The 19145-nt window shown below is 31.0% G+C and overlaps 1 protein-coding gene across 1 annotated transcript in view; it reads left to right on the plus strand.

Annotated features, from left to right (window-relative positions):
* The window catches only part of LOC114334288 (dynein axonemal heavy chain 1-like), a 947682-nt gene that overhangs the window by 16029 nt on the left and 912508 nt on the right, over positions 1-19145 (plus strand). Inside the window, exon 3 of the mRNA XM_050660136.1 lies at positions 4537-4717. Within this exon, the coding sequence (XP_050516093.1) occupies positions 4537-4717 (181 nt within the window). The remainder of the gene's footprint in view (positions 1-4536; positions 4718-19145) is intronic.

A 19145-nucleotide genomic window follows, 5' to 3' on the forward strand; every position in this document is an offset into this window, starting at 1 on the left:
TGATTTTAGATAACCCCAAAGAAAAAATTCTAACGGGTTGAGGTCGGGAGAACGATTTGGCCACTCTAGGAATCCTCTACGTCCAATCCATTAATTTGGAAAATTCATATCCAAAAAATCCCTAACCCGTCGATCATAGTGGGGAGGCGCTCCATCTTCTTGAAACCAAAAATTTTGCGGTAACTGGCCATTCTGTTGAAGTGCAGGAATAATTTGGTTATTTAGTAAATTTAAATACTTGTCACCATTCAAATTTCCGTCTATGAAAAAAGGGCCTATTAGTCTATTTTGAACAATTCCCATCCAAACATTTAACTTTTGTGGATGTTGGGTATGTGCTTCAATAATCCAACGAGGATTCTCATTCGACCAATACCTACAGTTATGGCGGTTAACGGTTCCATTTAAGCAAATAGTTGCCTCATTGGAAAACACTACATTACTTGCAAAATGTTCGTCATTGTTACAAATGTCCATCATTCGTTTGCAAAACTCTAGCCGTCGGTCAAAATCATCATCTGACAATTCTTGAACCAATTGTATCTTATACGGATGATATTTTTCCATTTTCAATATTCTCCTTACAGAACGTTGACTTATTCCATGGTTTAGTGCCAAATTTGTTGTGGAAGTTTGAGGTGATTCCTCTAAATCTATTGCAATATTTTGTTTAATAACTTCGTTCGTTGCAGTTCGTGGTCTTCCAGTTTTTGGCAAATTTTTGACTATTCCAGCTGCATTAAAACGTTTCAATGTTTTAGTAACCGTTGAACGTGATATAGGATTTCTTTCAGGATGCAATTCATTAAAAATATTACACACCTCGTCATGAGTTCTAACACGATCACCATGACCGATTATCATTAATATTTCAATGCGATCTCTTTCACTTAAATGAACCATTTTGAATAAAACTTATTTCTGTCAATTAGTTTAGTAACAGTTACCTACTATGCTAAATTCAAATAAATACAACAATAGTTTTAGTCTATAGTATGGATGGTAGTACTCGTTTGTTTTTAATACAAAAAATTATCTACAGACACTTTTCAACTATTTTTTTCTTCCAAATTTGGTATGTATGAATTAAAAATAATAAGTTCTTTCAAAATCTGCAAAAATATACAGGGTGTCCCATTTAAAATAAATAAGTTAAGGGTATTTCCGGTGAAACCGGAAGTGAACTAGTAACAAAAAGTATAGCAACAGATGCGTTTTGCGTCACTGTAATTGCATGCAAAGTTTCAAAAAGATTGTTCTTTTCGTTTCAAAGATATTTGCTTGGTTCCATTCTTTAGCCCAACCCAGTATGTACTAAGCATAGAGCCTTGGTGCAATCCTACTTTCACATGAAATTTATCAGTCTCTTCCACATTTGTCCCAACACTGGGTGTTACTCCCTCATACATATCTCTCAAAATCTTTACATATTTACCGGGGATTCCTTTCTTATTTAGTGCCTTATAATGAAAATTGCATCTGTTGTTGATCTGTCCTGCATAAAGCCAAAATTGATTATCAGATATTTTGGGTTCTTCACGTGTCCGTTTATCAATTGTTCTTTCAAATATTTTCATGGTATGACTAACTAGCTTTATGACCCTGTAGTTTGTGAATAGAGATATACCAATGTGTCTAAAACGTAGAGTTTATGACAAACGTATCTTGCCTGTAACTACATATGGATTGGAGACCATGGCCTTTACAAAGAAAACCTTAGAGCAGCTCAGTACAACTTAAAGAGCGATGGAGAGAGCCATGCTAGGGATTAGTTTGAGAGACAAAATTCGAAATATCGACATTCGTGAAAGAACAAAGATTACTGATGTCGCAGAACGTATAGCAAAGCTCAAGTGGCAATGGGTCGGACATGTTGCCCGAGATAATCCCGAAAAATGAACACAGAGACTAACAAACTGGAGACCAAGAGAGAACAGGCGAGGAGTAGGCAGACCGCAGAAGAGGTGGGCAGATGATATCCAACAAGTCGCGGGCAAACAGTGGATGAGAGTTGCCAAGAGTAGAAATCGATGGAAGCAAATGGAAGAGGCCTATGTCCAGCAGTGGACGAACACAGGCTGAAGAAGAAGAAGAAGTTTGTGCATTGTTGCACATCTCCCTTATCTTTGTAAACTGGTACTAATATACTACTTATCAGGTCGCCTTGCATTTGTTTAGCTTCAATGATTCGATTGAATAAACTTGTTAGTCAACTTGCTTCTGTCTCTCCTAATTCTCTTCACACTTCCCCAGGAATTCCATATGATCCAACTGCTTCTCCTTTCTTTATTTTTTAAAGTAATTGAACTATTTTCATTTTTATATTAGCAAGATTCACGAATAAGATGTAGGTAAACTACATAGTTGCAAATGTCATAAAAATAATCCCAATACAATAGGCTCGACACTCGTGTTTATAGAACCAACGTCATCATTCAGACTACTTTTATAATATAGGTAGGTAATTCTTAAAAATTGAAATTAAATTCTAAATAAAGACAATAGCGGTAAGAATAACAAGACACTATATATATAGACACTAATTTCTTTTTAAGAAAATCTCGTCGTCTGATAAAAGATAGGTACTATCAACCCCACCGTTATCCAAGGTTTTTTTGATATGTTTTTATTTAATCGTTTTATCTTCCTAGAAGTTTGTATGTAATTATTAAACTTATTTATACATGTGTCATATGCAATTTGAGAATCTATATTGTTGATATAAATTTCATTTCAATGTTCATTTTTTTAAAGCTGTGTTAACTTTCCGATATTAAAGGTTTTAATTATGACTGGAGATTTGGATGTAGAAAATTTTTGAATTTTATTATTTGTAAAAACACCTGGCGTAAAGTGATCAGTCATGTCAGTATGGGGTGACCAAACGTCCCGTAAAAACGGGATTGTCCCTTTTTTTAACGATTTGTCCCGGAGTCCCGGAAAAGTCTCTCGGGACGCCTAAATATCTTGTATTTATGTTGAGTTGACTTTATGTATTTGACTATATTTTCTCTCTTTAATTCTTCTTCAATTTCGGCATTTGTTTTCATTCTTATTTCTCCCTCTCTTGTTACATTGTGGCCCAGTATTGTTCTCATCCTATTTTTCTTTTACATGAGACTATCTTTCTCTTTATTGGTAATCGGCGTTGTTTCCATCCCATATGTAAAAACCGACCTTATTACGGTCTTATATAGGTTCATCTTTGTTCTCTTAGTTAGAGCCTTGCTTCTCAACAGATTTCTATTCACTCCATATTATGTTTTTTTGCCTTTCGGAATTCCTTCCTCTTCTCTCTTTTCCGGTTTTTCCTGTTGTTACTCACAGGTAGCTAAAGGTGCATACAGTTTCAAATTTATGGTTCTGTGTCATTATATTTTTTTAAGTTGTAGTGTCGTCCTTCTCTATTGTTATGCATTTTGTTTTGTGATAATTTATCTCTAGGAGGTACTATTCTCTTCGCAACCTTATCTTCTAATTTTCCTACTGCTTCTATAAGTGTCATCTTCGTCTTCGCTATTTATAATGACTAGATCATCTGCATATGCTTCTAGTTGAAATTGATCTCTAATAATGTTTTTGTTTGTCCTCCTTATTATTATTTCTAATATAAGGTTACATAGTGTCGGGGACATTAAGGCACCTTGTTTCAGGCCTTTGTTTACATCTTCTTTTTGCATAGACATCACTCTGTCTGTTTTTTCAATGTGTCTGTAGTAAGTTGTCATTCCATCGTTTTCGTGGTCTTCCCACTGATCGTCATCCTATTGGGGAACCGTCTCTCGCTGTCCTGACTACCCTATTTGTTGTCATTCGGTTTATGAAGTCATTCCATTCTATTTTTCTGTTTTTAATCCAGTTATTAATGTGATCCACCTTGCATCTCCGTCTTATATCTGCTCTTCTGGCTATGTCCCATAGAGTTTTACCATCGATTTTTCGAAGGGTTTTCATCTCCGCTGTTTAGAGCAGTATTTTTGTCCTCTCTGTGTCGGGTCGTGTTTCTGCAGGGTATGTCATTATTGGTCTGCTAACTGTTTTGTAAATTCTGCCTTTCATTTCTTTCCCGATATTTTTATTTCTCCATATTGTGCCATTCAGGCAACCTGCGGCTCTGTTTGCTCTATTCACTTGATCTTCCACTTCTGTTTGGAGCCTCCCGTAGCTAGATAGTGTGATGCCTAGGTATTTAAATTCCATCACTTTTTCTATTATCTGACTTTCCAGCTTCAATTTACATCTTATTGGTTCTGCTCTTATAACCTGCATTTGGTCTTTTTTAAGAAAATTAACATGTTAAATTTTCTGGCGGTTATGTTAAATTGGTGCAGCATACGTTGTAAATCATCTTCAATTTGAGAGATTAAAACATTAAATAGATTAAAAGATTAAATAGAAACTCGGAACAAAAAGTAAATAGTAGGGGCGACTGAACACATCATTGTCTAAGTCAAGTCAGTACAAGTTTTTTAGTAGTCTGATGTCTTTTCTATCTAAACCGACTTAAAATAGTTCTAATATTTTTCTATCTGACAGACTGCCGATATAGCTTTAAACATGCGAAAACTGTGGAAATCTATGAAAGAAGCCCAAGAACAAGGACAATTGCTCAATCAAAGGCAAAAACTCTTTGGAGTTCCTGTTGTACCGTGGGAAAACCTCATCAGGTTAATGAAGGAGTTCGAACCTTACAACAATTTGTGGGGAGGAGCATCAGGTAAGACATAAGATAATCTAACATTACCAAAAGTATTCAAAAAGGGTTTGAAAAATGTAACTTAAACATTAGAGAGCGAGAAATGTTTTAAGACACATGAATTATTGGAATTAACAGCGTAGGCGAAAGTATTTTACCTGTATACCTATTGTTTCCATCTTTACACGCAAATTACGTGTAGTAAGATTCGCACTAGTATGGAGATGTAAACATTAGTTGACACTAACATAAAGGTGGCTATTTCGTTCAGTTTTTTAAAGTTTTTGGATAACCGTTACTTACTTTACCGTCTAATCGCTTAAGTTATTAATTCAGATAATTAATAGGATTATTTTTTAACTAACTATGTATTCAGTGATTACAATAATTTATATAGGTAACATACAGTCGAACCCGCTTATTGGAATAGCCTTAGGCCAAGCAAAAATATTCTTATAACTGGGATATTCTAATAACCGATCATTTGTGGCTAGCCGTAATAAGTGTACCGAATATACGTAAAAAATATGTGTATTTATAAGGGTTTAGGTCTTTTTATATCAATAATACAATAGCGTAACGTATTTATTATAAAACCAAATTACATTATATTATGTGGATGCACACAGTAATTAATATGAGATGTATGCAATACATATATAGATTATGTAAAAATTTTCGTATTAAAATACATAATATACTTAATAAGAAAATTATTCATTTAGTCTTGAAAAATAATCGATAATTGTAGCTTGTTTTTTTGTTACATAAAATACTAGTCACTTTTGTTGCTCTGATTTATAAAAATTAGAAAAATTTACAATGGTTTGGCCATCCCGAAAACGTTTTATAACTCTACAAGCGATTAGGATGGGCGAACTGTTTCTTAAAAATTTTATAACAAACAACTAGGTGGAAATATGTATAGTTTGTAGACAAAGGAAATTATTTTACGACTGAGTTTGTCGGTAAACGATTTAATTGGTACTCGTAACAACGTAATACAATATTTTTTCTACGACCGTTTAATAATGTGCTCATTATTCGCTATTTTTTCATAGATAATAGCACTCATTTCTGTACCCGTGAGTAATGGGTCATTACTCACGGGCTGAAGTTGGATTCAAGTGGCGCATGCCACTTTTAATATTAATCGTATATAAACTGCAAATAAAATTACTTAAAATTAGTTTATTTGATATAACAATTGGATGTAGTTATGCATAAAAGAACCAAGCCAAAATATATGAAAATGAGCTACGACACGTTTTATGTATTTCAATTGAAAAAATATAGCAGTGTAGTTTGAATTATGTAAGCGTTCATTTATGGATAAAACCTATTTATTGGTATAAATGTAGGCTAATGTAATGACCATAGTTTAAAAAATGTTATTTTGTTTTTGTTATGTGGCTTGGTTCTTTCTTGCATAATCTGAATACCTGAATTATAAATTCGAATACTGGAACCATTCTGATATTTATTCAATATGAATAAAAGTAACACTTTGGAAGGCAAAATATTTTATATATTAAATAAACTACATATACTATCCGTCAAATTGAAAATATAAGTTAGCGTCGTAACCATCAAGATAATCTTCAACATTAGTATCACTTGTCAGAGTAGTATAGTGGTGCTTAACGTCTTCAAGAATAAGATGTAGTAAAGATGAGATGTCTTCAAGCTTTTTGGGTGATATTGGTTTGCCCACGGGCAACAGTTGAGTTACAGATGGCCAAAAGATATACCTTGTATTAGATACAGTCGGAAAAATGAAAGAATACTCATGAACGATCACATCAATCACATATTATTCAGATTATTAATAATCTATCTCTCTCGTTTGTTATTAATGAAAAAAAAAACAGCAAATACAAAACATGTGATTGATGTGATTGTTCATGGGTATTCTTTCTTTTTTCCGACTGTATGTAAATAAGGTCTGCCTTTTAATTTCTTTGAAATATCTACTTGAACAACATAGTCTTTCCTGTGTGTGTTTTGGCACACGCAATTCAAATGAAGCCATCTGCAAAAGCTCTTTAATAAGTACCAAAAAATTTTTTCATTTGCATTTTCGTAACCTACGAGGGATTTTTTACGACAGTTTGTTTATATGTGTGTAATCGTCTTCACTGTAGATTATTTTTATGTAACTTAAGTGCCTTTTCCATGTAATCAAAGGGAACCAACTCCTCTCGTTCCTTTATTCAGAATTCCGGAACCGTGTGAAATAACTAAGTATGAAATTGGCATAAAGGAACCAACCCCTTTAGTTCCTTTATGCAGAATTCTGTAACTGCGTTTTAGTGTATACGTAAAGGTACTATCCCACAGATGGAGCGACTACGCACATAAATAGGTTGGTTCTGTTTTGCATTTTATAGAATGCGAATTTTTATAATCGAAAACTTCATTACCTCTAAACTGCAAAAATGTGGGTTGGTTCCTTTATGCAGAACTACATCCAATTATTGTAATTTATATCAATAATTAATTTCTAAAAATCTTTAAATGAATTTTAACTGTAACAATCAGTCGTGTGATGGATGACCGAAGTTAAATTTAACGTTTGAGTTAAAGTTAAGATAACTCTCAGGAATAACGTGCCCATAACTATATAGGTAAAATTTGGTGTGATGTATCGCTCGCAGTTATGAGATAGTTATATCATCAACGTTATACCGGGTGTCCACTTATATTTTCCCCCATTTTAACTGCCTATAACTTCTAAACGGCTCAAGATAGAAATATGCCGTTTTCACTGAAATGTTTTATTTAAGTAAAAGTTTTGTCTGAATGGATTGCACTTTTATATCGCTTTCAAATACGAAATAAAAAATGGCGGATTTTTGAAAAAAACTTTATTGACTTTTTTTAATGTAACACCCAGTATATTCTTTTGTAAATTGAAAGAAAGGTCATTCACCTATCTAGCGATATAAAGTTTTTCAAAATCGGTTGTCAAATCACTGAGTAATTAATTTTTAAAATGAGAGGTGCAACGTGGATATCACATACCTAAATAACATAACTAAGCAAGTTATGTGATTTCCACATTGCATCTCTCATTTTAAAAATTAATTGTTCAGTCATTTGACAACCGATTTTAAAAATTTTTATATCACTGGATAGATAAATGACCGTTTTTTCAAGTTTTTAGGTAAATGACTATTTTTTATATCGCTTTTAAATAAAAAATGGCGGATTTTTGAAAAAAAAACGTTGTTGACTTTTTTTTATTAAAACACCCAGTATATTTTTTTGTGTCTTGAAAAAACGGTAATTTATCTATCGATATAAAAATTTTTAAAATCGGTTGCCAAATGACTCAGAAATTAATTTTTAAAATGAAAGATGCAATGTGGAAATCACATAACATAATATCATTTTGCTCAGTTATGTTATTTAGGTATTATGTGATATCCACGTTGCACCCCTCATTTTAAAAATTAATTACTCAGTGATTTGAGAACCGATTCTGAAAAACTTGATATCGCTGGATAGGTGAATGACCTTTCTTTCAATTTACAAAAAAATATACTGGATGTTCTATTAAAAAAAGTCAACAAATTTTTTTTTTAAATCCGCCATTTTTTATTTCGTGTTTGAAAGCGATATAAAAAATTCAATCCATTCAGACAAAACTCTTACTAAAATAAAACATTTCAGCGAAAACTGCATATTTCTATCTTGAACCGTTTAGAAGTTATAGGCAGTTAAATTGGGGGAAAATATAAGTGGACACCCGGTATTAGAAAGAAGTTTTGAGGAACAAATTTTGAAGTAACAAAGAGAACCTTATGTACAAATAGTACAAGTTGGAGTGAGCGCGAGAGATTGTTCCGAACATACCCGTTGTCGGCTACCGCCGATGACCGAACAGCAAACAGCTGTTTGGGTTCGTTGGTGTTTCTAAGGTGCTTTTAAACGGTAGATAGAAACAGGGTTGCCAGATTGGTGTATTTTCCCAAAATTTTGGGTTAATTTGAAAGCGTCTATTGAAATTTTTCTAAGCAGGAATTGTAGTGGGATTTTTTGGAGGCGGAAAATTATGGATGGTTTTAAGGGGTCATGGTAAATTAAATTTGCGAATGTACATAGAACTGTATATTATACTCCCATATAATCGAAGACGATAGGAACTATGAATTATTTCCATGGCCGTCGTTGATATGGTAGTATGAATTTTGCTTTACTGTTCTCTTCATTTTACTAATAATTTATAAAAATGCGGCAACAATTTAAATTTGGGGACTTTGGGGTATTTGAGCTTCAATTTCAGGGAATTGCAGTTTCTAAGTGAGGGATTTATAAAATATCATCTGGCACCTCTGGATAGAAAGCTCAGTAGGTACTTAAAATAAAATTTCAACTTATATCGCTCGATTTGATATTTGTATAATTTTTAAAATTGTATTACCTTTCTATTCTTAATTATTAAATCACTAGCTTCTAAATTCACTTGATTTCTGTCTAAAAACAAGTCAAAAGATGAACCTAACCTTGCATAACTACATAGTTATCTCATAACTTGAGGTTTAACGTCGCGTTATAAAGTGACCAGATAACTCAAGAACTGTCAAGAAATAACGCAAATAGTTAAGTTAAATATGATACATCACACCAATTCTATGATTATAACTTAACTACAGGATAACTTTACGTTAAAGATAACTTCTGTCATCCATCACAGGGCAGAATGTCAGTATATTTTTTACGTTTATAACTTGTTTACTAAAAATTTTGACGTTTATCATTTATTTTAGTGACAGTGACATTAGCCCAGTTTGTTTGTGTTTCAATTGGAATTTATAACTAACTAGCTGACCCGGCAGACTTCGTACTGCCTCAATAGATAAAAACAAACTGTTGTATACAATAAACTTAAAATTAACAAAAGGAATTCGTAATTAATAAACAAAAATGCTCGATGTGAATGAGGTTTTATTATTATTTTTAATTAATTACACATGATGTTTGAAATAATAAAGTTTAGTTAGAAGTAACAAAATAAAGTTTGTAGTGCAACAGTTACAATCTTAAATTTGTTTATCTTATAATGAATATAACAGCTTTATTATATCTACATTCAAAACAACCATCTATTTATTATTAGGTTCGGGGAGATTCCAAGTCTATAGGTGTTGATTAAATAAAATTAAATTCAATTAAAATTAAATAAAAAGTAAATGAAGTAAATTAAAATTAAATGAAATTGAATAAACGTAAATAAAAATAAAAAAAACTGAATAAAATTAAATACAAATAAATAAAATCATATTAACTTAAATACAATTAAATAAAGTTAAAAAAGAATTAAATAAAAATAATAAATAAATTAAAAAATAATAATAAAATTAAATAAAAGAAAATATAGTCTAATAAAAATAAATAAAATTTAATAAAATGAAATAAAATAAAATAAACAAAAATAAATAAAATACTTAAACTAAATAAAATTAAACAAAATGAATTAAAATTAAATAAAATTTTATAAAATAAACAAAAATAAATAAAATACTTAAACTAAATAAAATTAAACAAAATGAATTAAAATTAAATAAAATTTTATAATTTGCTGCTTGTTCTTTTCGTGTGCTCAGAATTTTTCTCCTGCTTACGGTTCCGTTTAGAGATATTTTTTGAAAATTTCGCAAAATTAAAAAATTCATATTTTGCCCAATTTGAGTCCCAAAGTTAAACTGTGCCACTTCTCTTCTATGAAATTTGTCGCTCGTTCTTCTTCTGTCCTCAGAATATTCCTACGGCTTGAGATATTGTATTTCGGACACCGATTGTGCTAGACAAAAAATTTTAGTACGGTTCTGCTCGGAATTCAGCAAGGAGTCTACCTACTTAATTTCATATTTTTCACGTCATTATTGTGAGAGTTACGGCGTCATGGGCAACCCCCTAATGACATACGGGTATGAAATATAGACAGCAACCTACTCCCAGTACAGTCCAATATACCTGCAAAATTTCATAAAAATCGGTTAAGTCGTTTCGGAGGAGTATGGTAAAAAACACTGCGACCGGCGAATTTTTATATAGATGTAAAATATTTAAATGGCTATTAAAAAATAACGGTCTGAGATAAAAAATTGAAAATTTAGGATTGTATGTATCTTTTGCTTCTACATCTCATAAAAATAGTAAAAAACGGTTTTTCCAAAAATTAAAAAAATATATCAAGGGGGGCAACACCCCTTATGACGTACGGGTATGAAAGTCCATATTATCCTATTCCCAGACCGCTAGAATATACATGTAAAATTTCATAAAAATCTGTTCAGTCGTTCTCGAGTTATAAATGGTGTAACTAACACAACCTCGACTTTCTTTTATATATATAGATGTAAAATATTTAAATGGCTATTAAAAAATAACGGTCTGAGATAAAAAATTGAAAATTTAGGATTGTATGTATCTTTTGCTTCTACATCTCATAAAAATAGTAAAAAACGGTTTTTCCAAAAATTAAAAAAATATATCAGGGGGGGCAACACCCCTTATGACGTACGGGTATGAAACTCCATATTATCCTATTCCCAGACCGCTAGAATATACATGTAAAATTTCATAAAAATCTGTTCAGTCGTTCTCGAGTTATAAATGGTGTAACTAACACAACCTCGACTTTCTTTTATATATATAGATGTAAAATATTTAAATGGCTATTAAAAAATAACGGTCTGAGATAAAAAATTGAAAATTTAGGATTGTATGTATCTTTTGCTTCTACATCTCATAAAAATAGTAAAAAACGGTTTTTCCAAAAATTAAAAAAATATATCAGGGGGGGCAACACCCCTTATGACGTACGGGTATGAAACTCCATATTATCCTATTCCCAGACCGCTAGAATATACATGTAAAATTTCATAAAAATCTGTTCAGTCGTTCTCGAGTTATAAATGGTGTAACTAACACAACCTCGACTTTCTTTTATATATATAGATGTAAAATATTTAAATGGCTATTAAAAAATAACGGTCTGAGATAAAAAATTGAAAATTTAGGATTGTATGTATCTTTTGCTTCTATATCTCATAAAAATAGTAAAAAACGGTTTTTCCAAAAATTAAAAAAATATATCAGGGGGGGCAACACCCCTTATGACGTACGGGTATGAAACTCCATATTATCCTATTCCCAGACCGCTAGAATATACATGTAACATTTTAAAAATCTGTTCAGTCGTTCTCGAGTTATAAATGGTGTAACTAACACAACCTCGACTTTCTTTTATATATATAGATGTAAAATATTTAAATGGCTATTAAAAAATAACGGTCTGAGATAAAAAATTGAAAATTTAGGACTGTATGTATCTTTTGCTTCTACATCTCATAAAAATAGTAAAAAACGGTTTTTCCAAAAATTAAAAAAATATATCAAGGGGGGCAACACCCCTTATGACGTACGGGTATGAAAGTCCATATTATCCTATTCCCAGACCGCTCGAATATACATGTAAAATTTCATAAAAATCTGTTCAGTCGTTCTCGAGTTATAAATGGTGTAACTAACACAACCTCGACTTTCTTTTATATATATAGATGTAAAATATTTAAATGGCTATTAAAAAATAACGGTCTGAGATAAAAAATTGAAAATTTAGGATTGTATGTATCTTTTGCTTCTACATCTCATAAAAATAGTAAAAAACGGTTTTTCCAAAAATTAAAAAAATATATCAAGGGGGGCAACACCCCTTATGACGTACGGGTATGAAAGTCCATATTATCCTATTCCCAGACCGCTAGAATATACATGTAAAATTTCATAAAAATCTGTTCAGTCGTTCTCGAGTTATAAATGGTGTAACTAACACAACCTCGACTTTCTTTTATATATATAGATGTAAAATATTTAAATGGCTATTAAAAAATAACGGTCTGAGATAAAAAATTGAAAATTTAGGATTGTATGTATCTTTTGCTTCTACATCTCATAAAAATAGTAAAAAACGGTTTTTCCAAAAATTAAAAAAATATATCAGGGGGGGCAACACCCCTTATGACGTACGGGTATGAAACTCCATATTATCCTATTCCCAGACCGCTAGAATATACATGTAAAATTTCATAAAAATCTGTTCAGTCGTTCTCGAGTTATAAATGGTGTAACTAACACAACCTCGACTTTCTTTTATATATATAGATGTAAAATATTTAAATGGCTATTAAAAAATAACGGTCTGAGATAAAAAATTGAAAATTTAGGATTGTATGTATCTTTTGCTTCTACATCTCATAAAAATAGTAAAAAACGGTTTTTCCAAAAATTAAAAAAATATATCAGGGGGGGCAACACCCCTTATGACGTACGGGTATGAAACTCCATATTATCCTATTCCCAGACCGCTAGAATATACATGTAAAATTTCATAAAAATCTGTTCAGTCGTTCTCGAGTTATAAATGGTGTAACTAACACAACCTCGACTTTCTTTTATATATATAGATGTAAAATATTTAAATGGCTATTAAAAAATAACGGTCTGAGATAAAAAATTGAAAATTTAGGATTGTATGTATCTTTTGCTTCTATATCTCATAAAAATAGTAAAAAACGGTTTTTCCAAAAATTAAAAAAATATATCAGGGGGGGCAACACCCCTTATGACGTACGGGTATGAAACTCCATATTATCCTATTCCCAGACCGCTAGAATATACATGTAACATTTTAAAAATCTGTTCAGTCGTTCTCGAGTTATAAATGGTGTAACTAACACAACCTCGACTTTCTTTTATATATATAGATGTAAAATATTTAAATGGCTATTAAAAAATAACGGTCTGAGATAAAAAATTGAAAATTTAGGACTGTATGTATCTTTTGCTTCTACATCTCATAAAAATAGTAAAAAACGGTTTTTCCAAAAATTAAAAAAATATATCAAGGGGGGCAACACCCCTTATGACGTACGGGTATGAAAGTCCATATTATCCTATTCCCAGACCGCTCGAATATACATGTAAAATTTCATAAAAATCTGTTCAGTCGTTCTCGAGTTATAAATGGTGTAACTAACACAACCTCGACTTTCTTTTATATATATAGATGTAAAATATTTAAATGGCTATTAAAAAATAACGGTCTGAGATAAAAAATTGAAAATTTAGGACTGTATGTATCTTTTGCTTCTACATCTCATAAAAATAGTAAAAAACGGTTTTTCCAAAAATTAAAAAAATATATCAAGGGGGGCAACACCCCTTATGACGTACGGGTATGAAAGTCCATATTATCCTATTCCCAGACCGCTCGAATATACATGTAAAATTTCATAAAAATCTGTTCAGTCGTTCTCGAGTTATAAATGGTGTAACTAACACAACCTCGACTTTCTTTTATATATATATAGATGTAAAATATTTAAATGGCTATTAAAAAATAACGGTCTGAGATAAAAAATTGAAAATTTAGGATTGTATGTATCTTTTGCTTCTACATCTCATAAAAATAGTAAAAAACGGTTTTTCCAAAAATTAAAAAAATATATCAAGGGGGGCAACACCCCTTATGACGTACGGGTATGAAAGTCCATATTATCCTATTCCCAGACCGCTAGAATATACATGTAAAATTTCATAAAAATCTGTTCAGTCGTTCTCGAGTTATAAATGGTGTAACTAACACAACCTCGACTTTCTTTTATATATATAGATGTAAAATATTTAAATGGCTATTAAAAAATAACGGTCTGAGATAAAAAATTGAAAATTTAGGATTGTATGTATCTTTTGCTTCTACATCTCATAAAAATAGTAAAAAACGGTTTTTCCAAAAATTAAAAAAATATATCAGGGGGGGCAACACCCCTTATGACGTACGGGTATGAAACTCCATATTATCCTATTCCCAGACCGCTAGAATATACATGTAAAATTTCATAAAAATCTGTTCAGTCGTTCTCGAGTTATAAATGGTGTAACTAACACAACCTCGACTTTCTTTTATATATATAGATGTAAAATATTTAAATGGCTATTAAAAAATAACGGTCTGAGATAAAAAATTGAAAATTTAGGATTGTATGTATCTTTTGCTTCTACATCTCATAAAAATAGTAAAAAACGGTTTTTCCAAAAATTAAAAAAATATATCAGGGGGGGCAACACCCCTTATGACGTACGGGTATGAAACTCCATATTATCCTATTCCCAGACCGCTAGAATATACATGTAAAATTTCATAAAAATCTGTTCAGTCGTTCTCGAGTTATAAATGGTGTAACTAACACAACCTCGACTTTCTTTTATATATATAGATGTAAAATATTTAAATGGCTATTAAAAAATAACGGTCTGAGATAAAAAATTGAAAATTTAGGATTGTATGTATCTTTTGCTTCTATATCTCATAAAAATAGTAAAAAACGGTTTTTCCAAAAATTAAAAAAATATATCAGGGGGGGCAACACCCCTTATGACGTACGGGTATGAAACTCCATATTATCCTATTCCCAGACCGCTAGAATATACATGTAACATTTTAAAAATCTGTTCAGTCGTTCTCGAGTTATAAATGGTGTAACTAACACAACCTCGACTTTCTTTTATATATATAGATGTAAAATATTTAAATGGCTATTAAAAAATAACGGTCTGAGATAAAAAATTGAAAATTTAGGACTGTATGTATCTTTTGCTTCTACATCTCATAAAAATAGTAAAAAACGGTTTTTCCAAAAATTAAAAAAATATATCAAGGGGGGCAACACCCCTTATGACGTACGGGTATGAAAGTCCATATTATCCTATTCCCAGACCGCTCGAATATACATGTAAAATTTCATAAAAATCTGTTCAGTCGTTCTCGAGTTATAAATGGTGTAACTAACACAACCTCGACTTTCTTTTATATATATAGATGTAAAATATTTAAATGGCTATTAAAAAATAACGGTCTGAGATAAAAAATTGAAAATTTAGGATTGTATGTATCTTTTGCTTCTACATCTCATAAAAATAGTAAAAAACGGTTTTTCCAAAAATTAAAAAAATATATCAGGGGGGGCAACACCCCTTATGACGTACGGGTATGAAAGTCCATATTATCCTATTCCCAGACCGCTCGAATATACATGTAAAATTTCATAAAAATCTGTTCAGTCGTTCTCGAGTTATAAATGGTGTAACTAACACAACCTCGACTTTCTTTTATATATATAGATGTAAAATATTTAAATGGCTATTAAAAAATAACGGTCTGAGATAAAAAATTGAAAATTTAGGATTGTATGTATCTTTTGCTTCTACATCTCATAAAAATAGTAAAAAACGGTTTTTCCAAAAATTAAAAAAATATATCAGGGGGGGCAACACCCCTTATGACGTACGGGTATGAAACTCCATATTATCCTATTCCCAGACCGCTAGAATATACATGTAAAATTTCATAAAAATCTGTTCAGTCGTTCTCGAGTTATAAATGGTGAAACTAACACAACCTCGACTTTCTTTTATATATATAGATGTAAAATATTTAAATGGCTATTAAAAAATAACGGTCTGAGATAAAAAATTGAAAATTTAGGATTGTATGTATCTTTTGCTTCTACATCTCATAAAAATAGTAAAAAACGGTTTTTCCAAAAATTAAAAAAATTTATCAGGGGGGCAACACCCCTTATGACGTACGGGTATGAAACTCCATATTATCCTATTCCCAGACCGCTAGAATATACATGTAACATTTTAAAAATCTGTTCAGTCGTTCTCGAGTTATAAATGGTGTAACTAACACAACCTCGATTTTCTTTTATATATATAGATGTAAAATATTTAAATGGCTATTAAAAAATAACGGTCTGAGATAAAAAATTGAAAATTTAGGATTGTATGTATCTTTTGCTTCTACATCTCATAAAAATAGTAAAAAACGGTTTTTCCAAAAATTAAAAAAATATATCAAGGGGGGCAACACCCCTTATGACGTACGGGTATGAAAGTCCATATTATCCTATTCCCAGACCGCTAGAATATACATGTAAAATTTCATAAAAATCTGTTCAGTCGTTCTCGAGTTATAAATGGTGTAACTAACACAACCTCGACTTTCTTTTATATATATAGATGTAAAATATTTAAATGGCTATTAAAAAATAACGGTCTGAGATAAAAAATTGAAAATTTAGGATTGTATGTATCTTTTGCTTCTACATCTCATAAAAATAGTAAAAAACGGTTTTTCCAAAAATTAAAAAAATATATCAGGGGGGGCAACACCCCTTATGACGTACGGGTATGAAACTCCATATTATCCTATTCCCAGACCGCTAGAATATACATGTAAAATTTCATAAAAATCTGTTCAGTCGTTCTCGAGTTATAAATGGTGTAACTAACACAACCTCGACTTTCTTTTATATATATAGATGTAAAATATTTAAATGGCTATTAAAAAATAACGGTCTGAGATAAAAAATTGAAAATTTAGGATTGTATGTATCTTTTGCTTCTACATCTCATAAAAATAGTAAAAAACGGTTTTTCCAAAAATTAAAAAAATATATCAGGGGGGGCAACACCCCTTATGACGTACGGGTATGAAACTCCATATTATCCTATTCCCAGACCGCTAGAATATACATGTAAAATTTCATAAAAATCTGTTCAGTCGTTCTCGAGTTATAAATGGTGTAACTAACACAACCTCGACTTTCTTTTATATATATAGATGTAAAATATTTAAATGGCTATTAAAAAATAACGGTCTGAGATAAAAAATTGAAAATTTAGGATTGTATGTATCTTTTGCTTCTACATCTCATAAAAATAGTAAAAAACGGTTTTTCCAAAAATTAAAAAAATATATCAAGGGGGGCAACACCCCTTATGACGTACGGGTATGAAAGTCCATATTATCCTATTCCCAGACCGCTAGAATATACATGTAAAATTTCATAAAAATCTGTTCAGTCGTTCTCGAGTTATAAATGGTGTAACTAACACAACCTCGACTTTCTTTTATATATATAGATGTAAAATATTTAAATGGCTATTAAAAAATAACGGTCTGAGATAAAAAATTGAAAATTTAGGATTGTATGTATCTTTTGCTTCTACATCTCATAAAAATAGTAAAAAACGGTTTTTCCAAAAATTAAAAAAATATATCAGGGGGGGCAACACCCCTTATGACGTACGGGTATGAAACTCCATATTATCCTATTCCCAGACCGCTAGAATATACATGTAAAATTTCATAAAAATCTGTTCAGTCGTTCTCGAGTTATAAATGGTGTAACTAACACAACCTCGACTTTCTTTTATATATATAGATGTAAAATATTTAAATGGCTATTAAAAAATAACGGTCTGAGATAAAAAATTGAAAATTTAGGATTGTATGTATCTTTTGCTTCTACATCTCATAAAAATAGTAAAAAACGGTTTTTCCAAAAATTAAAAAAATATATCAGGGGGGGCAACACCCCTTATGACGTACGGGTATGAAACTCCATATTATCCTATTCCCAGACCGCTAGAATATACATGTAAAATTTCATAAAAATCTGTTCAGTCGTTCTCGAGTTATAAATGGTGTAACTAACACAACCTCGACTTTCTTTTATATATATAGATGTAAAATATTTAAATGGCTATTAAAAAATAACGGTCTGAGATAAAAAATTGAAAATTTAGGATTGTATGTATCTTTTGCTTCTATATCTCATAAAAATAGTAAAAAACGGTTTTTCCAAAAATTAAAAAAATATATCAGGGGGGGCAACACCCCTTATGACGTACGGGTATGAAACTCCATATTATCCTATTCCCAGACCGCTAGAATATACATGTAACATTTTAAAAATCTGTTCAGTCGTTCTCGAGTTATAAATGGTGTAACTAACACAACCTCGACTTTCTTTTATATATATAGATGTAAAATATTTAAATGGCTATTAAAAAATAACGGTCTGAGATAAAAAATTGAAAATTTAGGACTGTATGTATCTTTTGCTTCTACATCTCATAAAAATAGTAAAAAACGGTTTTTCCAAAAATTAAAAAAATATATCAAGGGGGGCAACACCCCTTATGACGTACGGGTATGAAAGTCCATATTATCCTATTCCCAGACCGCTCGAATATACATGTAAAATTTCATAAAAATCTGTTCAGTCGTTCTCGAGTTATAAATGGTGTAACTAACACAACCTCGACTTTCTTTTATATATATAGATGTAAAATATTTAAATGGCTATTAAAAAATAACGGTCTGAGATAAAAAATTGAAAATTTAGGATTGTATGTATCTTTTGCTTCTACATCTCATAAAAATAGTAAAAAACGGTTTTTCCAAAAATTAAAAAAATATATCAAGGGGGGCAACACCCCTTATGACGTACGGGTATGAAAGTCCATATTATCCTATTCCCAGACCGCTAGAATATACATGTAAAATTTCATAAAAATCTGTTCAGTC

Source organism: Diabrotica virgifera, chromosome 9 (assembly GCF_917563875.1).
Source record: "Diabrotica virgifera virgifera chromosome 9, PGI_DIABVI_V3a".
In the NCBI taxonomy this organism is placed as follows: domain Eukaryota; kingdom Metazoa; phylum Arthropoda; class Insecta; order Coleoptera; family Chrysomelidae; genus Diabrotica; species Diabrotica virgifera.